This window comes from Oncorhynchus clarkii, chromosome 26 (assembly GCF_045791955.1).
Source record: "Oncorhynchus clarkii lewisi isolate Uvic-CL-2024 chromosome 26, UVic_Ocla_1.0, whole genome shotgun sequence".
NCBI classification, from domain to species: Eukaryota; Metazoa; Chordata; class Actinopteri; order Salmoniformes; family Salmonidae; genus Oncorhynchus; species Oncorhynchus clarkii.
Genome location: NC_092172.1, coordinates 20402925 through 20430315, shown reverse-complemented (window position 1 = coordinate 20430315; position 27391 = coordinate 20402925). Strand labels below are relative to the sequence as shown.

At 50.7% G+C, this 27391-nt stretch overlaps 1 protein-coding gene across 4 annotated transcripts in view; it reads left to right on the top strand.

Annotated features, from left to right (window-relative positions):
• Positions 1-27391, top strand: part of LOC139384731 (genetic suppressor element 1-like) — a 307652-nt gene that overhangs the window by 268365 nt on the left and 11896 nt on the right. For all 4 annotated transcript variants that reach the window (XM_071129594.1, XM_071129591.1, XM_071129593.1 and 1 more), the window contains exons 4-9: positions 16181-16347; positions 16575-16775; positions 18926-19105; positions 20045-20406; positions 20590-20920; positions 25417-26045. In XM_071129594.1, coding sequence (XP_070985695.1) covers positions 16181-16347; positions 16575-16775; positions 18926-19105; positions 20045-20406; positions 20590-20920; positions 25417-26045 — 1870 coding nt within the window. The remainder of the gene's footprint in view (positions 1-16180; positions 16348-16574; positions 16776-18925; positions 19106-20044; positions 20407-20589; positions 20921-25416; positions 26046-27391) is intronic.

The window sequence follows — 27391 nt, the reverse complement described above, 5'->3', positions numbered from 1 at the left end:
TCACGCCATCATCAGACAGGGTGTCTTTATTTTTTTTCAGGGTCTTGTCTGTCAGTGCAGAGTATACAGCTGTCTGCTGCTCAAGATAGCTCTCCAACATATCATGTGGAGTTCCATCTTGTTGTGACATTGTGTATGAGCTTGTGGGTTGGTAGCTGTAACATTTCTTGCTTGGTCTTAAGCACATGAGCGGCTGTTGTGCTTCGGTGGAAAAAGGAAACCACCTTCCTGATCCTCCCAAGGAGGCGGTCCATCTGGTTACCTGAGATCCACCTGGTTACCTGAGATCCATCTGGTTACCTGAGATCCATCTGGTTCACTGAGATTCCACTTTGGGATGCTAAATTGACCACATGTGCAAAGAAAGCTATCTGTGGCCCCAGTCCAGCTTCTATCACTGCATTTACTTGGTTCTTGGCATTATCTGTGGTGATTGGGTTATTGCTATTGGGCCTCTCTAGCTTCCACTCTGCTACTGCTCCTAGCAGTACCTGCGCCAGATGTGTGCCTGTGCAACTCTCATAGAGGGGGTGTGTCTGTAGCACCAGACTTCACATCTCCTACTCCTGTGGTGTAGTGAGCAGTCACAGTCACGTAGGTTTCTGTTACCCTGGAGGTCCTCTCCTCTGTGGTGTAGTGAGCAGTCACAGTCACGTAGGTTTCTGTTACCCTGGAGGTCTTCTCCTCTGTGGTGTAGTGAGCAGTCACAGTCACGTAGCTTTCTGTTACCCTGGAGGTCCACTCCTCTGTGGTGTAGTGAGCAGTCACAGTCACGTAGCTTTCTGTTACCCTGGAGGTCCTCTCCTCTGTGGTGTAGTGAGCAGTCACAGTCACGTAGGTTTCTGTTACCCTGGAGGTCCTCTCCTCTGTGGTGTAGTGAGCAGTCACAGTCACGTAGCTTTCTGTTACCCTGGAGGTCCTCTCCTCTGTGGTGTAGTGAGCAGTCACAGTCACGTAGGTTTCTGTTACCCTGGAGGTCCTCTCCTCTGTGGTGTAGTGAGCAGTCACAGTCACGTAGGTTTCTGTTACCCTGGAGGTCCACTCCTCTGTGGTGTAGTGAACAGTCACAGTCACGTAGGTTTCTGTTACCCTGGAGGTCCACTCCTCTGTGGTGTAGTGAGCAGTCACAGTCACGTAGCTTTCTGTTACCCTGGAGGTCATCTCCTCTGTGGTGTAGTGAGCAGTCACAGTCACGTAGGTTTCTGTTACCCTGGAGGTCCTCTCCTCTGTGGTGTAGTGAGCAGTCACAGTCACGTAGCTTTCTGTTACCCTGGAGGTCCTCTCCTCTGTGGTGTAGTGAGCAGTCACAGTCACGTAGGTTTCTTTTACCCTGGAGGTCCACTCCTCTGTGGTGTAGTGAGCAGTCACAGTCACGTAGGTTTCTGTTACCCTGGAGGTCCACTCCTCTGTGGTGTAGTGAGCAGTCACAGTCACGTAGGTTTCTGTTACCCTGGAGGTCCAGCCATTTGTGGTGTAGTGAGCAGTCACAGTCACATAGGTTTCTGTTACCCTGGAGGTCCAGCCATCTGTGGTGTAGTGAGCAGTCACAGTCACGTAGGTTTCTGTTACCCTGGAGGTCCACTCCTCTGTGGTGTAGTGAGCAGTCACAGTCACGTAGGTTTCTGTTACCCTGGAGGTCCTCTCCTCTGTGGTGTAGTGAGCAGTCACAGTCACGTAGGTTTCTGTTACCCTGGAGGTCCTCTCCTCTGTGGTGTAGTGAACAGTCAGTCACGTAGGTTTACATTGCCCTGGAGGACCACCAGTCTGTGGTGTAGTGAGCAGTCACAGTCACATAGCTTTCTGTTACCCTGGAGGTCCACTCCTCTGTGGTGTAGTGAGCAGTCACAGTCATGTAGCTTTCTGTTACCCTGGAGGTCCTCTCCTCTGTGGTGTAGTGAGCAGTCAGTCACGTAGGTTTACATTGCCCTGGAGGACCACCAGTCTGTGGTGTAGTGAACAGTCACAGTCACGTAGGTTTCTGTTACCCTGGAGGTCCTCTCCTCTGTGGTGTAGTGAGCAGTCACAGTCACGTAGGTTTCTGTTACCCTGGAGGTCCTCTCCTCTGTGGTGTAGTGAGCAGTCACAGTCACGTAGCTTTCTGTTACCCTGGAGGTCCTCTCCTCTGTGATGTAGTGAGCAGTCACAGTCACGTAGGTTTCTGTTACCCTGGAGGTCCACTCCTCTGTGGTGTAGTGAACAGTCACAGTCACGTAGCTTTCTGTTACCCTGGAGGTCCACTCCTCTGTGGTGTAGTGAGCAGTCACAGTCACGTAGGTTTCTGTTACCCTGGAGGTCCACTCCTCTGTGGTGTAGTGAGCAGTCACAGTCACGTAGGTTTCTGTTACCCTGGAGGTCCAGCCATTTGTGGTGTAGTGAGCAGTCACAGTCACATAGGTTTCTGTTACCCTGGAGGTCCTCTCCTCTGTGGTGTATTGAGCAGTCACAGTCACGTAGGTTTCTGTTACCCTGGAGGTCCACTCCTCTGTGGTGTAGTGAGCAGTCACAGTCACGTAGGTTTCTGTTACCCTGGAGGTCCTCTCTTCTGTGGTGTAGTGAGCAGTCAGTCACGTAGGTTTACATTGCCCTGGAGGACCACCAGTCTGTGGTGTAGTGAACAGTCACAGCCACGTAGGTTTCTGTTACCCTGGAGGTCCTCTCCTCTGTGGTGTAGTGAGCAGTCACAGTCACGTAGGTTTCTGTTACCCTGGAGGTCCTCTCCTCTGTGGTGTAGTGAGCAGTCACAGTCACGTAGCTTTCTGTTACCCTGGAGGTCCTCTCCTCTGTGATGTAGTGAGCAGTCACAGTCACGTAGGTTTCTGTTACCCTGGAGGTCCACTCCTCTGTGGTGTAGTGAACAGTCACAGTCACGTAGGTTCCTGTTACCCTGGAGGTCCACTCCTCTGTGGTGTAGTGAACAGTCACAGTCACGTAGCTTTCTGTTACCCTGGAGGTCCACTCCTCTGTGGTGTAGTGAGCAGTCACAGTCACGTAGGTTTCTGTTACCCTGGAGGTCCACTCCTCTGTGGTGTAGTGAGCAGTCACAGTCACGTAGGTTTCTGTTACCCTGGAGGTCCAGCCATTTGTGGTGTAGTGAGCAGTCACAGTCACATAGGTTTCTGTTACCCTGGAGGTCCTCTCCTCTGTGGTGTATTGAGCAGTCACAGTCACGTAGGTTTCTGTTACCCTGGAGGTCCACTCCTCTGTGGTGTAGTGAGCAGTCACAGTCACGTAGGTTTCTGTTACCCTGGAGGTCCTCTCTTCTGTGGTGTAGTGAGCAGTCAGTCACGTAGGTTTACATTGCCCTGGAGGACCACCAGTCTGTGGTGTAGTGAACAGTCACAGCCACGTAGGTTTCTGTTACCCTGGAGGTCCTCTCCTCTGTGGTGTAGTGAGCAGTCACAGTCACGTAGGTTTCTGTTACCCTGGAGGTCCTCTCCTCTGTGGTGTAGTGAGCAGTCACAGTCACGTAGCTTTCTGTTACCCTGGAGGTCCTCTCCTCTGTGATGTAGTGAGCAGTCACAGTCACGTAGGTTTCTGTTACCCTGGAGGTCCACTCCTCTGTGGTGTAGTGAACAGTCACAGTCACGTAGGTTTCTGTTACCCTGGAGGTCCACTCCTCTGTGGTGTAGTGAACAGTCACAGTCACGTAGCTTTCTGTTACCCTGGAGGTCCACTCCTCTGTGGTGTAGTGAGCAGTCACAGTCACGTAGGTTTCTGTTACCCTGGAGGTCCACTCCTCTGTGGTGTAGTGAGCAGTCACAGTCACGTAGGTTTCTGTTACCCTGGAGGTCCAGCCATTTGTGGTGTAGTGAGCAGTCACAGTCACATAGGTTTCTGTTACCCTGGAGGTCCAGCCATCTGTGGTGTAGTGAGCAGTCACAGTCACGTAGGTTTCTGTTACCCTGGAGGTCCACTCCTCTGTGGTGTAGTGAGCAGTCACAGTCACGTAGGTTTCTGTTACCCTGGAGGTCCTCTCCTCTGTGGTGTAGTGAGCAGTCACAGTCACGTAGGTTTCTGTTACCCTGGAGGTCCTCTCCTCTGTGGTGTAGTGAACAGTCAGTCACGTAGGTTTACATTGCCCTGGAGGACCACCAGTCTGTGGTGTAGTGAGCAGTCACAGTCACATAGCTTTCTGTTACCCTGGAGGTCCACTCCTCTGTGGTGTAGTGAGCAGTCACAGTCATGTAGCTTTCTGTTACCCTGGAGGTCCTCTCCTCTGTGGTGTAGTGAGCAGTCAGTCACGTAGGTTTACATTGCCCTGGAGGACCACCAGTCTGTGGTGTAGTGAACAGTCACAGTCACGTAGGTTTCTGTTACCCTGGAGGTCCTCTCCTCTGTGGTGTAGTGAGCAGTCACAGTCACGTAGGTTTCTGTTACCCTGGAGGTCCTCTCCTCTGTGGTGTAGTGAGCAGTCACAGTCACGTAGCTTTCTGTTACCCTGGAGGCCCTCTCCTCTGTGATGTAGTGAGCAGTCACAGTCACGTAGGTTTCTGTTACCCTGGAGGTCCACTCCTCTGTGGTGTAGTGAACAGTCACAGTCACGTAGCTTTCTGTTACCCTGGAGGTCCACTCCTCTGTGGTGTAGTGAGCAGTCACAGTCACGTAGGTTTCTGTTACCCTGGAGGTCCACTCCTCTGTGGTGTAGTGAGCAGTCACAGTCACGTAGGTTTCTGTTACCCTGGAGGTCCAGCCATTTGTGGTGTAGTGAGCAGTCACAGTCACATAGGTTTCTGTTACCCTGGAGGTCCTCTCCTCTGTGGTGTATTGAGCAGTCACAGTCACGTAGGTTTCTGTTACCCTGGAGGTCCACTCCTCTGTGGTGTAGTGAGCAGTCACAGTCACGTAGGTTTCTGTTACCCTGGAGGTCCTCTCTTCTGTGGTGTAGTGAGCAGTCAGTCACGTAGGTTTACATTGCCCTGGAGGACCACCAGTCTGTGGTGTAGTGAACAGTCACAGCCACGTAGGTTTCTGTTACCCTGGAGGTCCTCTCCTCTGTGGTGTAGTGAGCAGTCACAGTCACGTAGGTTTCTGTTACCCTGGAGGTCCTCTCCTCTGTGGTGTAGTGAGCAGTCACAGTCACGTAGCTTTCTGTTACCCTGGAGGTCCTCTCCTCTGTGATGTAGTGAGCAGTCACAGTCACGTAGGTTTCTGTTACCCTGGAGGTCCACTCCTCTGTGGTGTAGTGAACAGTCACAGTCACGTAGGTTTCTGTTACCCTGGAGGTCCACTCCTCTGTGGTGTAGTGAACAGTCACAGTCACGTAGCTTTCTGTTACCCTGGAGGTCCACTCCTCTGTGGTGTAGTGAGCAGTCACAGTCACGTAGGTTTCTGTTACCCTGGAGGTCCACTCCTCTGTGGTGTAGTGAGCAGTCACAGTCACGTAGGTTTCTGTTACCCTGGAGGTCCAGCCATTTGTGGTGTAGTGAGCAGTCACAGTCACATAGGTTTCTGTTACCCTGGAGGTCCTCTCCTCTGTGGTGTATTGAGCAGTCACAGTCACGTAGGTTTCTGTTACCCTGGAGGTCCACTCCTCTGTGGTGTAGTGAGCAGTCACAGTCACGTAGGTTTCTGTTACCCTGGAGGTCCTCTCTTCTGTGGTGTAGTGAGCAGTCAGTCACGTAGGTTTACATTGCCCTGGAGGACCACCAGTCTGTGGTGTAGTGAACAGTCACAGCCACGTAGGTTTCTGTTACCCTGGAGGTCCTCTCCTCTGTGGTGTAGTGAGCAGTCACAGTCACGTAGGTTTCTGTTACCCTGGAGGTCCTCTCCTCTGTGGTGTAGTGAGCAGTCACAGTCACGTAGCTTTCTGTTACCCTGGAGGTCCTCTCCTCTGTGATGTAGTGAGCAGTCACAGTCACGTAGGTTTCTGTTACCCTGGAGGTCCACTCCTCTGTGGTGTAGTGAACAGTCACAGTCACGTAGGTTTCTGTTACCCTGGAGGTCCACTCCTCTGTGGTGTAGTGAACAGTCACAGTCACGTAGCTTTCTGTTACCCTGGAGGTCCACTCCTCTGTGGTGTAGTGAGCAGTCACAGTCACGTAGGTTTCTGTTACCCTGGAGGTCCACTCCTCTGTGGTGTAGTGAGCAGTCACAGTCACGTAGGTTTCTGTTACCCTGGAGGTCCAGCCATTTGTGGTGTAGTGAGCAGTCACAGTTACATAGGTTTCTGTTACCCTGGAGGTCCTCTCCTCTGTGGTGTAGTGAGCAGTCACAGTCACGTAGGTTTCTGTTACCCTGGAGGTCCACTCCTCTGTGGTGTAGTGAGCAGTCACAGTCACGTAGGTTTCTGTTACCCTGGAGGTGAGGGGAGGCGAGGGTGAGAGGAGGGTGAGGGGAGGGTGAGGAGTGGCGAGGGTGAGAGGGAAGGTGATGGGAGGCGAGAGGAGGGTGAGAGGGGATGTGAGGGGAGGCGAGAGGAGGGTGAGAGGAGGGTGAGGGGAGGGTGAGGGGTGGCGAGGGTGAGAGGAGGGTAGGAGCGAAGGTGAGGGGAGGCGAGAGGAGGGTGAGGGGAGGCGAGAGGAGGGTGAGAGGGGAGGCGAGAGGAGGGTGAGAGGGGAGGCGAGAGGAGGGTGAGAGGGGAGGCGAGATGAGGGTGAGAGGAGGGTGAGAGGGGAGGCGAGAGGAGGGTGAGAGGAGAGGTGAGAGGAGGGTGAGAGGAGGGAGAGGGTGAGAGGAGGGAGAGGGTGAGAGGAGAGGGTGAGAGGGGAGGCGACGAGAGGTTGAGGCGCGTTGGTATTTTCCTTCAATGACTGCCGGAGTTTGTTCCCGCTGCTGCCTGTAATTGCTTTTTAATTGGCAATTTAGATTCATGGCTCCATCAGAGAGGCGTAAATGAGCGCCCTCCCATACGCGGGGTCTCCCACCCCTCACCAGGGGGCCGCCAGGGCCCAGGCTTACACAGAGGGGGCAACCTGGGTGTGAGGGTGTGTGTGATACACTGTGTCTGTGTGGCTAAATCAAAGTATCCGTATCAGATTGTTTTTGTTGCACAGTGAGTCTGAGAAATAAGGGCACATTTTGGAGGTGAAGCCTCCAGCAGGGCTAAAGGTCAGGGAAAGATGGTGTGTGTGGGGGGGGGGGTCATCCTGTCAGCCCAGCACACAAACAGCAAGAGCAGAGTCCTCCATCATCATTAGAGAGGCCCCTTAGTGACACACATACACACAGCCCAGTAGCAGCAGGCGCCATGCAGTGAGTCTTTTGTCTCTCAGCCTGTGTTTGTCAGGCAGTCTCTATTCATCTCTGTTCTGCCTCCTGTCTGCCAGTAAAGTCATCCCAACAGCTCATCAATAGTCTGTGTGTTGTACTGGCTGATTGCTTCTGTTCTGCTGTAGGATGGTTTAGCAGGCTCTGATAACTGGTGTTGTCTCTCATATAGAGAGTAGGAGAGAGAGGAGAGGGGGGTGGCGGAGGTCGACAGAGAGAGACAGAGGAGTAGAGAGAGGTCTGTGGCTCAGAGGGTGTCAGTGCTCTGTGCTCTAACCATGCTCTTGTGGACTCCTGTGGACTCTGCAGCCCGGTTTTTGAGGAGGAGGATTGGGGGGGGGGTGAATGTTATCCTCCACTCAGACAAAAGACACAGGATGCACAGTCAACCATCCTCTCAACACACACTCACACACTCACACACTCACGCAGGTTGTAGACAGGTGCTACAGGAGCCTCTTTTATTTTTGCTTTGGCCCAAGAGGCATCTGCTAGCCTCTGAGACTCGACCAAGTCTGTGCGTGTGTGTGTGGGTATATTCGTGAGTGTGTATGTGTGTGTGTGTAAACAACCTGAGGAGGAGAGAGCACCCAATCAATAGCAATAGTGTAACTTGGCCACCAGAGGGCATGTTATATTCTATTTCATATATTGTTTCTTTCTTTGTTTTAGATACAGTATAACAGCCATTGTACTATAATATAGAGGAATCATTTAGACTCTTTTGACTCATCACATACTCTGCTGCTACTGCTGTTACCTGTTACCTAGTCACTTTACCCCTACCTATATGTACAGTTAAAGTCAGAAGTTTACATACACTCCAACAATTGTTTACAGACAGATTATTTCACTTATAATTCACTGCATCACAATTCCAGTGGGTCAGAAGTTTACATACACTAAGTTGACTGTGCCTTTAAACAGCTTGGAAAATTACAGAAAATTATGTCATGGCTTTAGAAGCTTCTGATAGGCTAATTGACATCATTTGAGTCAATTGGAGGTGTACCTGTGGATGTATTTCAAGGCCTACCTCAAACTCAGTGCCTCTTTGCTTAACATCATGGGAAAATCAAAAGAAATCAGCCAAGACCTCAGAAAAAAATTATAGATCTCCACAAGTCTGGTTCATCCTTGGGAGCAATTTCCAAACGCCTGAAGGTACCACGTTCATCTGTACAAACAATTGTATAAACACCATGGGACCACGCAGCCGTCATACCGCTCAGGAAGGAGACGCGTTCTGTCTCCTAGAGATGAACGTACTTTGGTGCGAAAAGTGCAAATCAATCCCAGAGCAACAGCAAAGGACCTTGTGAAGATGCTGGAGGAAACGGGTACAAAAGTATCTATATCCACAGTGAAACGAGTCCTATATCAACATAACCTGAAAGGCCGCTCAGCAAGGAAGCCACTGCTCCAAAACCGGCATAAAAAGGACGGACTACGGTTTGCGACTGCACATGGGGACAAAGATGGTACTTTTTGGAGAAATGTCCTCTGGTCTGATGAAACAAAAATAGAACTGTTTGGCCATAATGACCATTGTTATGTTTGGAGGAAAAAGGGGGAGGCTTGCAAACCGAAGAACACCATCCCAACCGTGAAGAAAGGGGGTGGCAGCATCATGTTGTGGGGGTGCTTTGCTGCAGGAAGGACTGGTGCACTTCACAAAATAGATGGCATCATGAGGTAGGAAAATTATGTGGATATATTGTATGTAAACGTCTGACCCACTGGAATTGTGATGTAGTGAATTATAAGTGAAATAATCTGTCTGTAAACAATTGTTGGGAAAATGACTTGTGTCATGCACAAAGTAGATGTCCTAACCGACTTGCCAAAACTATAAGAAATTCGTGGAGTTGTTGAAAAACAAGTTTTAATGACTCCAACCTAAGTGTATGTAAACTTCTGACTTTAACTGTGAATCAAATAATATTGAAAGGACACATTTTAAAATACAATTTTCAGCATGGCTGCCTGTTATCAACACTATTCAGGCTCATATTAAAACTATGAAAAGACATTCTTCCCAACACTCTGTGGGGTCATGATTGAATCCAGATGCATCAGAACAGCCGGATTAGAGGCAGAGAAAACACACAAATCCTCTTTTCCTGGTGGCTCTCTAACAGATGTTGTTTGGTACCATTTCACTGTGGTGACTAGCGAGGAGACAGACAGACAGGCAGGCACTGCCACACCAACCTCTCTTCTTGATTTACAGGGATATTAGGGGCTAGGCGTGGCTAGCTCTGTTCTCTCTGTGCTAATACGTAATATGGCGCTCAGTGGGAGAAGGGGGAGATGGGCTCTGTGTGTGTGCGCGTGTGTGTGGGTGCGCGTGCGTGCGTGTGGATGTGTGTGTGGGTGCGTGTGTGTGTGCGCGTGTGTGTGGGCGAGATGGGCTAAATGTCAGCAGCCCTGTCACAAAAAAACAGTGCCTGCTAATAGGCAGATCTGTACTGTCTCCAGACAGCCACCGTTTACCGCTCCATGGACAGAGATGGAGGAAGAGAGGGAGGGAGGAGGAGGCAGAGGAAGAGAGGGAGGGAGGAGGAGGCAGAGGGATGGAGGAGGAGGCAGAGGAAGAGAGAGGGTTGAAGAAGGAGGGTGGAGGAGGACGGAGGGAGGAGGAGGCAGAGGAAGAGAGAGGGTTGAAGGAGGGTGGAGGAGGATGGAGGGAGGAGGAGGCAGAGGAAGAGAGAGGGTTGAAGAAGGAGGGTGGAGGAGGACGGAGGGAGGAGGAGGCAGAGGAAGAGAGAGGGTTGAAGAAGGAGGGTGGAGGAGGATGGAGGGAGGAAGAGGCAGAGGAAGAGAGAGAGTTGAAGAAGGAGGGTGGAGGAGGATGGAGGGAGGAGGAGGCAGAGTAAGAGAGAGGGTTGAAGGAGGGTGGAGGAGGAGGCAGAGGAAGAGAGAGGGTTGAAGAAGGAGGGTGGAGGAGGATGGAGGGAGGAGGAGGCAGAGGAAGAGAGAGGGTTGAAGAAGGAGGGTGGAGGAGGATGAGGCAGAGGAAGAGAGAGGGTTGAAGAAGGAGGGTGGAGGAGGATGGATGGAGGAAGAGGCAGAGGAAGAGAGAGGGTTGAAGAAGGAGGGTGGAGGAGGATGGAGGGAGGCGGAGGCAGAGTAAGAGAGAGGGTTGAAGGAGGGTGGAGGAGGAGGCAGAGGAAGAGAGAGGGTTGAAGAAGGAGGGTGGAGGATGGAGGGAGGAGGAGGCAGAGGAAGAGAGAGGGTTGAAGAAGGAGGGTGGAGGAGGATGAGGCAGAGGAAGAGAGAGGGTTGAAGAAGGAGGGTGGAGGAGGATGGATGGAGGAGGAGGCAGAGGAAGAGAGAGGGTTGAAGAAGGAGAGTGGAGGAGGACGGAGGGAGGCAGAGGCAGAGGAAGAGAGAGGGTTGAAGAAGGAGGGTGGAGGAGGACGGAGGGAGGCGGAGGCAGAGGAAGAGAGAGGGTTGAAGAAGGAGGGTGGAGGAGGATGGAAGAAGAGAGGGAGGGAGGAGGAGGCAGAGGAAGAGAGAGGGTTGAAGGAGGGTGGAGGAGGATGGAGGGAGGAGGAGGCAGAGGAAGAGAGAGGGTTGAAGGAGGATGGAAGAAGAGAGGGAGGGAGGAGGAGGCAGAGGAAGAGAGGGTTGAAGAAGGAGGGTGGAGGAGGATGGAAGAAGAGAGGGAGTGAGGAGAAGGTAGAGGAAGAGAGAGGATTGAAGAAGGAGGGTGGAGGAGGATGGAGGGAGGAGGAGGCAGAGGAAGGAAGAGGGTTGAAGAAGGAGGGTGGAGGAGGATGGAGGAAGAGAGGGAGGGGTCTTGCGTTTTCCTGGCCTCTCTGATTTGGAGTTCTTTTGACATATCTGAACCACTTTTCCAGTTGGCTGCTCATCGGGGAGGGAGAGCCCAACTCTGACGCTAACACAGCCATTAGGGCAGAATGGGGGACTAGGGAAACGGGACTTGGCGTGGGGGTTTGGGGACAGGGACAGGGGCCACTCTGCCTGGCTGCTCAGTGAAGCATGTTTAACAACGAGGGGCAAACATTAGAGACATTTAATATGAACTGTTAGTGTGTTAGTGTCACCCCGGGTCATTGGATGGGGGGGTGGGGGTAATGGTTTGAAGGGGTGAGCATAATGGGACAGGTGGTAGGGGTAAATGGAACTAAATGGGTTGTGTTTTCTCAGTGACAGTGGAAAGAGACACACACACACACACACTCACACACATACTGTACACACACACACAAACATACTATACACACACACAGTGATGTAGAAAAGCCTACCTCTATTCCCAGGGATCCTTGGGGTTAATTTAGCAGGACAGCTTCCTCCCTCCTTCCCCTGCCTTTGTAAGTGTTTTAATGGCAACAGTACCCTAGCTCTTACCTCTCCTATTATCTATCTGGTGTGTGGGGAGAGGAGGGTCCAGATGAGAGGGAATAACCACTCTCATCCCTGGACATTCTCTACCATCATCCTCTACCCACTTCCTTCTCTCTCTTCCGTTTCTCTCCAAGAGCCCTCACATGGTGCTTTTCTCCCATCCCTCTCTCCATACCCTGGACTAAATGCTGCTCTTCTCCCTCTCTCTATACCCTGGACTAAATGCTGCTTATCTCCCTCTCTCCATACCCTGGACTAAATGCTGCTCTTATCCCTCTCTCCATACCCTGGACTAAATGCTGCTCTTCTCCCTCTCTCCATACCCTGGACTAAATGCTGCTCTTCTCCCTCTCTCCATACCCTGGACTAAATGCTGCTATTCTCCCTCTCTCCATACCCTGGACGTTTCTCTCCAAGAGCCCTCACATGGTGCTTTTCTCCCATCCCTCTCTCCATACCCTGGACTAAATGCTGCTTATCTCCCTCTCTCCATACCCTGGACTAAATGCTGCTCTTCTCCCTCTCTCCATACCCTGGACTAAATGCTGCTCTTCTCCCTCTCTCCATACCCTGGACTAAATACTGCTCTTCTCCCTCTCTCCATACCCTGGACTAAATACTGCTCTTCTCCCTCTCTCCATACCCTGGACTAAATGCTGCTTTTCTCCCTCTCTCCATACCCTGGACTAAATGCTGCTCTTCTCCCTCTCTCCATACCCTGGACTAAATGCTGCTTTTCTCCCTCTCCATACCCTGGACTAAATGCTGCTCTTCTCCCTCTCTCCATACCCTGGACTAAATGCTGCTCTTCTCCCTCTCTCCATACCCTGGACTAAATGCTGCTCTTCTCCCTCTCCATACCCTGGACTAAATGCTGCTTTTCTCCCTCTCTCCATACCCTGGACTAAATGCTGCTTTTCTCCCTCTCTCCATACCCTGGACTAAATGCTGCTTATCTCCCTCTCTCCATACCCTGGACTAAATGCTGCTTTTCTCCCTCTCCATACCCTGGACTAAATGCTGCTCTTCTCCCTCTCTCCATACCCTGGACTAAATGCTGCTCTTCTCCCTCTCCATACCCTGGACTAAATGTTGCTCTTCTCCCTCCCCCTCTCTTCATACCCTGGACTAAATGTTGCTCTTCTCCCTCCCCCTCTCTCCATACCCTGGACTAAATGTTTCTCTTCTCCCTCCCCATCTCTCCATACCCTGGACTAAATGCTGCTCTTCTCCCTCCCCCTCTCTCCATACCCTGGACTAAATGCTGCTCTTCTCCCTCTCCATACCCTGGACCAAATGTTGCTCTTCTCCCCCCCCCCCCCCCCCCCCTCTCCATACCCTGGACTAAAGGTTGCTCTTCTCCCTCCCCCGCTCTCCATACCCTGGACTAAATGCTGCTCTTCTCCCTCTCCATACCCTGGACTAAACGTTGCTCTTCTCCCTCCCCCTCTCTCCATACCCTGGACAAAATTCTGCTATTCTCCCTCTCCATACCCTGGACTAAATGTTGCTCTTCTCCCTCCCACTCTCTCCATACCCTGGACTAAATGCTGCTCTTCTCCCTCTCCATACCCTGGACTAAATGCTGCTCTTCTCCTTCTCCATACCCTGGACTAAATGCTGCTTTTCTCCCTCTCTCCATACCCTGGACTAAATGCTGCTTTTCTCCCTCTCCATACCCTGGACTAAATGCTGCTTATCTCCCTCTCTCCATACCCTGGACTAAATGCTGCTTTTCTCCCTCTCCATACCCTGGACTAAATGCTGCTTTTCTCCCTCCCCCTCTCTTCATACCCTGGACTAAATGTTGCTCTTCTCCCTCCCCCTCTCTCCATACCCTGGACTAAATGTTTCTCTTCTCCCTCCCCATCTCTCCATACCCTGGACTAAATGCTGCTCTTCTCCCGCCCCCTCTCTCCATACCCTGGACTAAATGCTGCTCTTCTCCCTCTCCATACCCTGGACTAAATGTTGCTCTTCCCCCCTCTCTCCATACCCTGGACTAAACGTTGCTCTTCTCCCTCCCCCTCTCTCCATACCCTGGACAAAATTCTGCTATTTTCCCTCTCCATACCCTGGACTAAATGTTGCTCTTCTCCCTCCCACTCTCTCCATACCCTGGACTAAATGCTGCTTTTCTCCCTCTCTCCATACCCTGGACTAAATGCTGCTTTTCTCCCTCTCCATACCCTGGACTAAATGCTGCTTATCTCCCTCTCTCCATACCCTGGACTAAATGCTGCTTTTCTCCCTCTCCATACCCTGGACTAAATGCTGCTCTTCTCCCTCTCTCCATACCCTGGACTAAATGCTGATTTTCTCCCTCTCCATACCCTGGACTAAATGCTGCTCTTCTCCCTCTCTCCATACCCTGGACTAAATGCTGCTCTTCCCCCTCTCCATACCCTGGACTAAATGCTGCTCTTCTCCCTCTCCATACCCTGGACTAAATGCTGCTTTTCTCCCTCTCCATACCCTGGACTAAATGTTGCTCTTCTCCCTCCCCCTCTCTTCATACCCTGGACTAAATGTTGCTCTACTCCCTCCCCCTCTCTCCATACCCTGGACTAAATGCTGCTCTTCTCCCTCTCCATACCCTGGACTAAATGTTGCTCTTCTCCCTCCCCCTCTCTTCATACCCTGGACTAAATGTTGCTCTTCTCCCTCCCCCTCTCTCCATACCCTGGACTAAATGTTGCTCTTCTCCCTCTCCATACCCTGGACTAAATGCTGCTTTTCTCCCTCTCTCCATACCTTGGACTAAATGCTGCTCTTCTCCCTCTCCATACCCTGGACTAAATGTTGCTCTTCTCCCTCTCCATACCTTGGACTAAATGCTGCTCTTCTCCCTCTCCATACCCTGGACTAAATGTTGCTCTTCTCCCTCCCCCTCTCTTCATACCCTGGACTAAATGTTGCTCTTCTCCCTCCCCTCTCTCCATACCCTGGACTAAATGCTGCTCTTCTCCCTCTCCATACCCTGGACTAAATGTTGCTCTTCTCCCTCCCCCTCTCTTCATACCCTGGACTAAATGTTGCTCTTCTCCCTCCCCCTCTCTCCATACCCTGGACTAAATGTTTCTCTTCTCCCTCCCCATCTCTCCATACCCTGGACTAAATGCTGCTCTTCTCCCTCCCCCTCTCTCCATACCCTGGACTAAATGCTGCTCTTCTCCCTCTCCATACCCTGGACTAAATGTTGCGCTTCTCCCTCCCCTCTCTCCATACCCTGGACTAAATGTTGCTCGTCTCCCTCCCCCTCTCTACATACCCTGGACTAAATGCTGCTCTTCTCCCTCTCCATACCCTGGACTAAATGTTGCTCTTCTCCCTCCCCTCTCTCCATACCCTGGACTAAATGTTGCTCTTCTCCCTCAGCCTCTCTCCATACCCTGGACTAAATGTTGCTCTTCTCTCTCCCCCTCTCTCCATACCCTGGACTAAATGTTGCTCTTCTCCCTCCCACTCTCTCCATACCCTGGACTAAATGTTGTTCTTCTCCCTCCCCATCTCTCCATACCCTGGACGAAATGTTGCTCTTCTCCCTGCCCCTCTCTCCATACCCCGGACTAAATGTTGCTCTTCTCCCTCCAACTCTCTCCATACCCTGGACTAAATTTTGCTCTTCTCCCTCCCCCTCTCTCCATACCCTGGACTAAATGCTGCTCTTCTCCCTCTCCATACCCTGGACTAAATGTTGCTCTTCTCCCTCCCCCTCTCTCCATACCCTGGACTAAATGCTGTAAGTGGACATGTAGGCAGAGACAAACCAAAGTTTTACTGCCTTCTCCCCTTTTCTCTCTGTAGGTTGCCTTTGTTGGGCTGAAACAGTGTGTGTGTGTGTGTGTGTGTGTGTGTGTGTGTGTGTGTGTGTGTGTGTGTGTGTGTGTGTGTGTGTGTGTGTGTGTGTGTGTGTGTGTGTGTGTGTGTGTGTGTGTGTGTGTGAGAGAGAGAAACACAGAGGGTATTTGTATGTGAGAGAGAAACACAGAGGGTATTTGTATGTGAGAGAGAGAGAGAATGCTGTGGACTTTGTTTTCACCGCCAGTTGATGTTCTAGCATGGCTCATCTCCAGACACACACACACTCCTGCTCTGTTGTCAGGATCACAGTCAGTGTGCTGGGTAGAGGATGCTCAGACTACTGCTTCAGTGTCTCTACCACACCTACATCATATGTCCTGAACAAGACTGTTTCCATCTGTGAAGTAAGAGAACAGTACCAGCAGTAGAGGATGTGATGCAGTGTAAAGGAGCTTGTCTGCTTGGTGCTGAGGAATGTCTGTGACTGTTGATTTTCCTCCATTTCACGGTGTCCTCTTCAGAGTGCAGATGACTAGCCTTGCTTAGAATGACGAGAGCTCTCCATTTCTGTGTGTGAGGATATATCTGTGGTGGGGGTGGGGGGGGTTCCAGGAAGAGAGAAGGGAAGGAGGCAGCAGGAGATGGAGAGAGGGGCCTATTCTTCCCTCCTCTCATCCCCAGGATGTGGTCCATGTGTGTGGACAACCGTGTCGGTCACAGGCCCCCGGGAACAATTACTAAGACTGTGCTTCTCCCTCTCTCCCTCCCCTCTCGCTTTCTCTCTTTCTCTCAGGCTGACTCGGGCCCTCGTGGGGTCAGTAGGGAGCGTCTGGGAGCAGAGGCGCCCCACCAGCAGGAGAAAGGTGGCCCCTCAGTCCCTGGTCACCTCATAGGAAACCCCTATGCCTTTGGCCTGAGCCCCGGTGCTGTCATGCAGGACACACGCTTCCAGCCCCTCAAGTCAGTAACACTGCCTGTACAGTACAGCGCTGACAGTACACTCTGTCCTACCCTGTCTTTTATAAGGTGTATTTATAATGATCAAATACAATTAACTAAGTAAATCCCCTCGCTTCCTATTTCCCTCCCTCCTTCTCTTCCTCCTCTCCCTACCCCTCATCTTCCTTCATTATTCCTATATACTTCCTTCCCTCTCTCCCTCTCCTCCCTCCCTCTCCTCTCACCAGTCTGCCCAGGCAGCTGCCCCATGGAGTGCCCCCTGGTGGTGTACCAGAGGAGTACCTGCGGGGGTTCCGCCCCTACGCCACGGCCGAGGACCTCCGCATGCCTTCTGGACTGCCCCTGGGCCTGGACCCCGCCACCGCCGCCGCAGCCGCCGCCTACTACCATCCCTCCTACCTACCACATCCCTCCTTCGCCCCCTACAGGTGAGTCAGGACAACACTCGTCGATCAGCAACAAGACTGCTACTGCTAGGTAGGGGTGCTAACAGAACCTTTGAATTGCCTCTAGTCTTTGGTACTCTTTCAGTTTCCAGTGCTTGCTAACACTCAAGGCTAGGGATAAAAACATGCTAGCTAGTGTTTGATGTTGTTGTCAGTGGCTACTACCTCCAGGGATGCTGAAGACAGCCCCAGTTAGCCTCTAGTCCTGTTTTCTGTGGACAGACAGTTTGATGACAAGGCTTAGAATTGATGGAGACGGGTTAGTTAGGATTCGATCCTGTCGTTTGCGGGCGTGTGTGTGTGTGTGGGGGGGGGGGGGGGGTGATGTGCTGTTTGCTGTAGGCTGTGGGACAGGGTGCATGACCGTGCTATGTCAGCAGCACAGCAGGATGAAAGGAGGGCAGAAGCCATCACACACAGCCCAGTAATGGAGTTAATGAGGAGATGAGCCACGCAGAGACAGACAGACACAGACATCAGACTGACAACACACACACACACACATTTGCTCACTCTTTCTCTCTCTCATCCACAAACACACACACACACACACACACACACACACACACTCCTTTTCTCTAATTCTTTCTCTCCCTCTCTCTCTCTCTCTCGCTCTCGCTCGCTCTCTCTGAAACACACACATCCAAAGAGAGTGAAGTGTGGCTGCACTCAGCAGTGTGCTGTGTGGGGTTGATTGAGGTTATTTGACAGGTTGGCTGACCCTCTAATGCCCCCTCCCATGGAGAGACACAGCTCAGGTTAATGATGTAAACACTAGTTAACTTGGACACTCACTGTTATATTCTCTCTCACTCTCTCTCCCTTTCAATTCCCTCCTCTCCATCGCTCTGTCTCTCTCTCTATCTTTCCTTTCAACTCCCTCCTCTCCATTGCTCTGTCTCTCTCTCTATCTTTCCTTTCAACTCCCTCCTCTCCATCGCTCTGTCTCTCTCTCCCTCTCTATATTTCCTTTCAACTCCCTCCTCTCCATCGCTCTGTCTCTCTCTCTATCTTTCCTTTCAACTCCCTCCTCTCCATTGCTCTGTCTCTCTCTCTATCTTTCCTTTCAACTCCCTCCTCTCCATCGCTCTGTCTCTCTCTCTATCTTTCCTTTCAACTCCCTCCTCTCCATTGCTCTGTCTCTCTCTCTATCTTTCCTTTCAACTCCCTCCTCTCCATTGCTCTGTCTCTCTCTCTATCTTTCCTTTCAACTCCCTCCTCTCCATTGCTCTGTCTCTCTCTCTATCTTTCCTTTCAACTCCCTCCTCTCCATTGCTCTGTCTCTCTCTCTATCTTTCCTTTCAACTCCCTCCTCTCCATCGCTCTGTCTCTCTCTCTATCTTTCCTTTCAACTCCCTCCTCTCCATTGCTCTGTCTCTCTCTCTATCTTTCCTTTCAACTCCCTCCTCTCCATTGATCTGTCTCTCTCTCTATCTTTCCTTTCAACTCCCTCCTCTCCATTGCTCTGTCTCTCTCTCTATCTTTCCTTTCAACTCCCTCCTCTCCATTGCTCTGTCTCTGTCTCCCTCTCTATCTTTCCTTTCAACTCCCTCCTCTCCATCGCTCTGTCTCTCTCTCTATCTTTCCTTTCAACTCCCTCCTCTCCATTGCTCTGTCTCTCTCTCTATCTTTCCTTTCAACTCCCTCCTCTCCATCGCTCTGTCTCTCTCTCTCTATCTTTCCTTTCAACTCCCTCCTCTCCATTGCTCTGTCTCTCTCTATCTTTCCTTTCAACTCCCTCCTCTCCATTGCTCTGTCTCTCTCTCTATCTTTCCTTTCAACTCCCTCCTCTCCATCGCTCTGTCTCTCTCTCCCTCTCTATCTTTCCTTTCAACTCCCTCCTCTCCATTGCTCTGTCTCTCTCTCTATCTTTCCTTTCAACTCCCTCCTCTCCATTGCTCTGTCTCTCTCTCTATCTTTCCTTTCAACTCCCTCCTCTCCATCGCTCTGTCTCTCTCTCCCTCTCTATCTTTCCTTTCAACTCCCTCTTCTCCATCGCTCTGTCTCTCTCTCTCTCTCTATCTTTCCTTTCAACTCCCTCCTCTCCATCGCTCTGTCTCTCTCTCCCTCTCTATCTTTCCTTTCAATTCCCTTCTCTCTGTTGTTCTCCTCTCCCCCCCCCTCTCTCTCAGGATGGATGATCCATTCTGTCTATCAGCTCTGAGGTCACCGTTCTACCATCTCCAAGGAGGGGGAGGCCTGCCCCCCCTGCACCCCTCTGCTGTCCACATGCACCTGCAGGGGGTCCGCTACCCTGGGGACCTCACACACGCCTCACTGTCCGCTCTGCAGTCTGAGAGACTGTCTGAAAGGTACTGTCCTCTTCTACACTCTCATACATACACACACATACATACACAAATAGTGTACACACACACCTAAGGGGAAATTGTTTGTTTGATTTTTTTAATAAGTGTTGTAATGGTCACCTATAATAATGCTCTGTCTTTCTTCTCTCTCTTTCCATCTAATTCCTTCTCTCTTCCCTTATGTCTCTCTCCTTCTCTCTTCCCTAATGTCTCTCTCTCCTTCTCTCTTCCCTAATGTCTCTCTCTCCTTCTCTCTTCCCTAATGTCTCTCTCTCCTCCTCTCTTCCCTAATGTCTCTCTCTCCTTCTCTCTTCCCTAATGTCTCTCTCTCCTTCTCTCTTCCCTAATGTCTCTCTCTCCTTCTCTCTTCTCTAATGCCTCTCTCTCCTTCTCTCTTCCCTTATGTCTCTCTCTCCTTCTCTCTTCCCTAATGTCTCTCTCTCCTTCTCTCTTCCCTAATGTCTCTCTATCCTTCTCTCTTCCCTAATGTCTCTCTCTCTTTCTCTCTTCCCTAATGTCTCTCTCTCCTCTCTTCCCTAATGTCTCTCTCTCCTCCTCTCTTCCCTAATGTCTCTCTCTCCTTCTCTCTTCCCTAATGTCTCTCTCTCCTTCTCTCTTCCCTAATGTCTCTCTCTCCTTCTCTCTTCCCTAATGTCTCTCTCTCCTTCTCTCTTCCCTAATGTCTCTCTCTCCTCTCTTCCCTAATGTCTCTCTCTCCTTCTCTCTTCCCTTGTGTCTCTCTCTTCTTCTCTCTTCCCTTGTGTCTCTCTCTTCTTCTCTCTTCCCTAATGTCTCTCTCTCCTTCTCTCTTCCCTAATGTCTCTCTCTCCTCTCTTCCCTAATGTCTCTCTCTCCTTCTCTCTTCCCTTGTGTCTCTCTCTTCTTCTCTCTTCCCTAATGTCTCTCTCTCCTTCTCTCTTCCCTAATGTCTCTCTTCTACAGGCTCCAGATGGAAGATGAGCTCCGGCAGCGGGAGAGGGAGCGCGAGCGTGAACGAGAGCGCGAGAAAGAGAGGGAGCGTGAGGCAGAGCGAGAGAAGGAGCGGGAGAGAGAAAGAGAGAGGGAGCGAGAAAGAGAGAAGGAGCTGGAGCGGGAGAGAGAGCGTGAGAGGGAGCGGGAGAGAGAGAAGGAGCGAGAGAGAGAGAGGGAGATGGAGAGGCAGAAGGAGAGGCAGAAGGAGAGAGTGATGAGAGAGAAGGAGCTACAGTCCAAGGCGATGGAGAGTCACTACCTGGCTGAGCTCCATGCCATAAGAGGACAGGAGGACAGAACCAAGCCTGAGAGACTCACCCCCAACCGGCCAGGTACAACACAACACCACCCCACCCCACCGTCCTCCAAACCTCTCAAGCACAGTCCTGCCTAACTTTATATTGTACCACTGAAAATATTTCCATGACCTGTGTCACCTCAATAAAAACAGTTCACATCACACTGATATGGGTCTTCAATAATCAGGATAAAAACACATTTCCCTCTCTTCTCAGACAAAACCAAAGAGCCCGTCCTCCAAGCTCCTAAGCCAATGCCACCAGGCCTCCACTCCTCCCTGAGCCAATCACATCACGGCGTTCCTGGCCTGGTCTCCGCCCATGGCCTCTACCTGGGGCCCGGCGGTGTGGGGGTGGGGCTCACCGCCGCCATGATGCTCCAGCGGACTAATGAGGAAGAGCGCTGGTTGGCGCGGCAACGGATGCTTCGCCAGGAGAAGGAGGATCGTCAGTACCAGGTGTCAGAGTTCAGACAGCAGGTCCTAGAGCAACACCTGGACTTGGGACGACCTGGGGAGGGAGGAGAGCTACGCTCAGACACACACAGGTTAGACACACACACACACATATACATATACACACATACACACATACACATACACACACACTCATACACACACACACACACACACACACACACACACACACATACACACACACACAAACACACACACACTTAGACACATACACACACATACACACACACACACACACACACACACAGGTTAGACACACACACATACAAACACACACACACACACAAATACACTCTACATTCTAGTAGAGAGGGATTTGGATTCTCCAGATGTAGTCCTTCTACTCACTTCACTAGTGCAGTTTGCAGGAGCTGTGAGATATGGTAGAATCTGAGTCTCTCTCTGTGATCGTGTCACTGCCTTTCTGATGGGGACAGTTTCTAGCTGCGTACGGTGCAGTGCCATGCTGCAGTATGGCAGTCGTCACAAGTCTCTTAGGCAAGAGGATGTAGAGGAAGATAAAGTCAGTCACATGAATCACATCATCCTCTATTCCTATCCCCTAACACCTGACAGCCCCGTCACACACACACACACACGGTAGGCTCTAAGGCTTCTGGGGTAGGAATGTCATTGATGGGTTTCAGTTAGTAGGAGAATTGGGGTCCTAATGCCTGATGGTTGTTGGCTCATCAGGAGGAGATTTAGATTATCATTCAGGCAGTGAGGGGGGCAGCTAAAATATACAAAGGCTAGTTCTGGGCTAATCCTCTCCACCTTGTACAGCTTAAACCCTGTTCTCCCTCTCTGTGTGTGTGTGTGTGTGTGTGTGTGTGTGTGTGTGTGTGTGTGTGTGTGTGTGTGTGTGTGTGTGTGTGTGTGTGTGTGTGTGTGTGTGTGTGTTGCTGGTCCTGCCATGTGGTGTGTGTGTGTGTGTTGCTGGTCCTGCCATGTGTGTTGTGTGTGTGTGTGTTGCTGGTCCTGCCATGTGTGTTGTGTGTGTTGCTGGTCCTGCCATGTGTTTTGTGTGTGTGTTGCTGGTCCTGCCATGTGTTTTGTGTGTGTGTGTGTTGCTGGCCCTGCCATGTGTTTTGTGTGTGTGTTGCTGGTCCTGCCATGTGTTTTGTGTGTGTGTGTGTTGCTGGTCCTGCCATGTGTTTTGTGTGTGTGTGTGTTGCTGGTCCTGCCATGTGTTTTGTGTGTGTGTGTGTTGCTGGTCCTGCCATGTGTTGTGTGTGTGTGTGTGTTGCTGGTCCTGCCATGTGTTGTGTGTGTGTTGCTGGCCCTGCCATGTGTTTTAGTAGGTACAGTGCCTTGCGAAAGTATTCGGCCCCCTTGAACTTTGCGACCTTTTGCCACATTTCAGGCTTCAAACATAAAGATATAAAACTGTATTTTTTTGTGAAGAATCAACAACAAGTGGGACACAATCATGAAGTGGAACGACATTTATTGGATATTTCAAACTTTTTTAACAAATCAAAAACTGAAAAATTGGGCGTGCAAAATTATTCAGCCCCTTTACTTTCAGTGCAGCAAACTCTCTCCAGAAGTTCAGTGAGGATCTCTGAATGATCCAATGTTGACCTAAATGACTAATGATGATAAATACAATCCGCCTGTGTGTAATCAAGTCTCCGTATAAATGCACCTGCACTGTGATAGTCTCAGAGGTCTGTTAAAAGCGCAGAGAGCATCATGAAAAACAAGGAACACACCAGGCAGGTCCGAGATACTGTTGTGAAGCAGTTTAAAGCCGGATTTGGATACAAAAAGATTTCCCAAGCTTTAAACATCCCAAGGAGCACTGTGCAAGCGATAATATTGAAATGGAAGGAGTATCAGACCACTGCAAATCTACCAAGACCTGGCCGTGCCTCTAAACTTTCAGCTCATACAAGGAGAAGACTGATCAGAGATGTAGCCAAGAGGCCCATGATCACTCTGGATGAACTGCAGAGATCTACAGCTGAGGTGGGAGACTCTGTCCATAGGACAACAATCAGTCGTATATTGCACAAATCTGGCCTTTATGGAAGAGTGGCAAGAAGAAAGCCATTTCTTAAAGATATCCATAAAAAGTGTTGTTTAAAGTTTGCCACAAGCCACCTGGGAGACACACCAAACATGTGGAAGAAGGTGCTCTGGTCAGATGAAACCAAAATTGAACTTTTTGGCAACAATGCAAAACGTTATGTTTGGCGTAAAAGCAACACAGCTGAACACACCATCCCCACTGTCAAACATGGTGGTGGCAGCATCATGGTTTGGGCCTGCTTTTCTTCAGCAGGGACAGGGAAGATGGTTAAAATTGATGGGAAGATGGATGGAGCCAAATACAGGACCATTCTGGAAGAAAACATGATGGAGTCTGCAAAAGACCTGAGACTGGGACGGAGATTTGTCTTCCAACAAGACAATGATCCAAAACATAAAGCAAAATCTACAATGGAATGGTTCAAAAATAAACATATCCAGGTGTTAGAATGGCCAAGTCAAAGTCCAGACCTAAATCCAATCGAGAATCTGTGGAAAGAACTGAAAACTGCTGTTCACAAATGCTCTCCATCCAACCTCACTGAGCTCGAGCTGTTTTGCAAGGAGGAATGGGAAAAAATGTCAGTCTCTCGATGTGCAAAACTGATAGAGACATACCCCAAGCGACTTACAGCTGTAATCGCAGCAAAAGGTGGCGCTACATAGTATTAACTTAAGGGGGCTGAATAATTTTGCACGCCCAATTTTTCAGTTTTTGATTTGTTAAAAAAGTTTGAAATATCCAATAAATGTCATTCCACTTCATGATTGTGTCCCACTTGTTGTTGATTCTTCACAAAAAAATACAGTTTTATATCTTTATGTTTGAAGACTGAAATGTGGCAAAAGGTCGCAAAGTTCAAGGGGGCCGAATACTTTCGCAAGGCACTGTAGGTCAGGTTTCATGGGTGGGGTTAATACAGGTCTGGTAGACACACTGTTCTTATCTGTAATCCTGCTATATAATCACCTTGATACGGTGTGCTGGGTTCTTTACAACCCAGGGGCTGCAGATTGCAGATACACACACCCACACACAGAGAGAGTCCATATCGCTGGAGGCATGTAGAGTCAGATTAGGAGGTAGAGTGCCAGGTTTGGTATTGAGAGGTTCTGGACAGTTCTGTCCCTCCGTCTGTGTACTTCCATCTGCCAATTCCTGTCTGTTGTCTTTTTCTCTCCCTCATCCTGAGTCTGTCTGTCTGTCAGTTGAATCTGTGTCTGTTTCATCCTGTCATGTTTGTCCGTCTGTCAGTACTCCTCTGTGTGAATCCTGTGTGTTGAAAAGATCAAAGCAACCCAGGCTGGGTGGAGAGGTGGAGCGCTGTAGAGGTGGAGAGGTGTAGAGGTGGAGAGCTGTAGAGGTGGAGAGCTGTAGAGGTGGAGAGCTGTAGAGGTGGAGAGCTGTAGAGGTGGAGAGCTGTAGAGGTGGAGAGCTGTAGAGGTGGAGAGCTGTAGAGGTGGAGAGGTGGAGAGCTGTAGAGGTGGAGCGCTGTAGAGGTGGAGAGCTGTAGAGGTGGAGAGCTGTAGAGGTGGAGAGCTGTAGAGGTGGAGCGCTGTAGAGGTGGAGCGCTGTAGAGGTGGAGCGCTGTAGAGCTGTAGAGGTGGAGCGGTGGAGAGCTGTAGAGGTGGAGCGCTGTAGAGGTGGAGAGCTGTAGAGGTGGAGAGCTGTAGAGGTGGAGAGCTGTAGAGGTGGAGAGCTGTAGAGGTGGAGAGCTGTAGAGGTGGAGCGCTGTAGAGGTGTAGAGGTGGAGCGGTGGAGCGCTGTAGAGGTGGAGCGCTGTAGAGGTGGAGCGCTGTAGAGGTGGAGCGCTGTAGAGGTGGAGCGCTGTAGAGGTGGAGAGCTGTAGAGGTGGAGAGCTGTAGAGGTGGAGCGCTGTAGAGGTGGAGCGCTGTAGAGGTGGAGCGCTGTAGAGGTGGAGCGCTGTAGAGGTGGAGAGCTGTAGAGGTGGAGAGCTGTAGAGGTGGAGCGCTGTAGAGGTGGAGCGCTGTAGAGGTGGAGAGCTGTAGAGGTGGAGCGCTGTAGAGGTGGAGCGCTGTAGAGGTGGAGCGCTGTAGAGGTGGAGAGCTGTAGAGGTGGAGAGCTGTAGAGGTGGAGCGCTGTAGAGGTGGAGCGCTGTAGAGGTGGAGCGCTGTAGAGGTGGAGCGCTGTAGAGGTGGAGCGCTGTAGAGGTGGAGCGCTGTAGAGGTGGAGCGCTGTAGAGGTGGAGAGCTGTAGAGGTGGAGCGCTGTAGAGGTGGAGCGCTGTAGAGGTGGAGAGCAGGGGCCTGTGTACTCTGACCACATCCTCCTCTCCTTTCTTTTCCACTACGCTCTGGGCTACTCTGCCTGGACCTGATAAGACCATCACAGAGAGGGTACGAGAGAGAAGAGGGAGGGAGATGCCTACCTATATGTGTGTGTATTTGGGAGAAGGTGCATCTGTGGAGTTGAGGTGTATGAATTACAGAAGACTGTGCATCATGGCTCATTGTGAGTAACACAACACAGTGCTCATTACAGTCTCTCTTTCTCACTCTCTCTGACACAGATCCATACCAAATCATCATGAACCGGGTGGCCGTGACCTCCACCCCCACCTGGGCGCCCCTCCCCCCCTCATCTCTCCCAAACCCCTCCAGTCGCGCGACCACCCCCACCCCCCTCCCCCCACCACCCTGTGGAACCCCGCCTCCCTCATCGATACCGCCTCGGACTCACGACGCACCACCCACCACGACCCTCCGGGCTTGGGCCACTACGACCTCAGCCGCTTGCCTCCCAAACTGGAGGATGGGCTCCGGAGGGGCAGGGACCGGGACGGGGGCCTGGAGAAGTACCACCCCCCACTCCGAGGCCCCCCGGGGCTGCCTGAGCCCAGCACCTTCCTGGCAGAGCTGGAGAAATCCACCCAGACCTTCTTCAGCCAGCAGAGGGCCTCGCTGTCCCTGCCCAGCCAGTACGGAGAGCTGGGGGGAGGGATGAAGAGCAGCGGGGCCCTGAAGAGCCTCCAGGGGCCCTCAGGGATGGGGAGACAAAGCCAGGCCCAGGGACACAGTCTGGGCCAGGGAATGGGGCCTGAGTCTGGCCTAATGTATGATGAGTTTCTCCAGCAGCACCGTAGGCCTGTCAGTAAACTGGACCTGGAGGAGAGGAGGAGGAGAGAGGCCAGGGAAAAAGGTGAGATATACCCTACTGCTGCTAAACCCATTGTTTCAGGCTTGTGTTTTTAGAGTTTAGTTGATTTTGTTTCGATGTTTAGTTTTTGTATTATGTTGAAAATGCATTCCAAGCTAAAAAGTCTAACTTGTGTAGAGATTCTGTTTTTGTGGTGTCAGTGTCAGTACATTGTATTTGTGTGGTGGTAGTATGTCCTGAAGTTGTTAGTTGTGTTTGTGTAGTGGTAGTATGTACTGAAGTTGTTAGTTGTGGTTGTGTAGTGGTAGTATGTACTGAAGTTGTAGGTTGTGGTTGTGTAGTGGTAGTATGTACTGAAGTTGTAGGTTGTGGTTGTGTAGTGGTAGTATGTACTGAAGTTGTAGGTTGTGGTTGTGTAGTGGTAGTATGTACTGAAGTTGTAGGTTGTGGTTGTGTAGTGGTAGTATGTACTGAAGTTGTAGGTTGTGGTTGTGTAGTGGTAGTATGTACTGAAGTTGTTAGTTGTGGTTGTGTGGTGGTAGTATGTACTGAAGTTGTAGGTTGTGGTTGTGTAGTGGTAGTATGTACTGAAGTTGTTAGTTGTGGTTGTGTAGTGGTAGTATGTACTGAAGTTGTAGGTTGTGGTTGTGTAGTGGTAGTATGTACTGAAGTTGTAGGTTGTGGTTGTGTAGTGGTAGTATGTACTGAAGTTGTAGGTTGTGGTTGTGTAGTGGTAGTATGTACTGAAGTTGTAGGTTGTGGTTGTGTAGTGGTAGTATGTACTGAAGTTGTAGGTTGTGGTTGTGTACTGGTAGTATGTACTGAAGTTGTAGGTTGTGGTTGTGTAGTGGTAGTATGTACTGAAGTTGTAGGTTGTGGTTGTGTAGTGGTAGTATGTACTGAAGTTGTAGGTTGTGGTTGTGTAGTGGTAGTATGTACTGAAGTTGTAGGTTGTGGTTGTGTAGTGGTAGTATGTACTGAAGTCGTTAGTTGTGGTTGTGTAGTGGTAGTATGTACTGAAGTTGTAGGTTGTGGTTGTGTAGTGGTAGTATGTACTGAAGTTGTAGGTTGTGGTTGTGTAGTGGTAGTATGTACTGAAGTTGTTAGTTGTGGTTGTGTGGTGGTAGTATGTACTGAAGTTGTAGGTTGTGGTTGTGTAGTGGTAGTATGTACTGAAGTTGTAGGTTGTGGTTGTGTAGTGGTAGTATGTACTGAAGTTGTAGGTTGTGGTTGTGTAGTGGTAGTATGTACTGAAGTTGTAGGTTGTGGTTGTGTAGTGGTAGTATGTACTGAAGTTGTAGGTTGTGGTTGTGTAGTGGTAGTATGTACTGAAGTTGTAGGTTGTGGTTGTGTAGTGGTAGTATGTACTGAAGTTGTAGGTTGTGGTT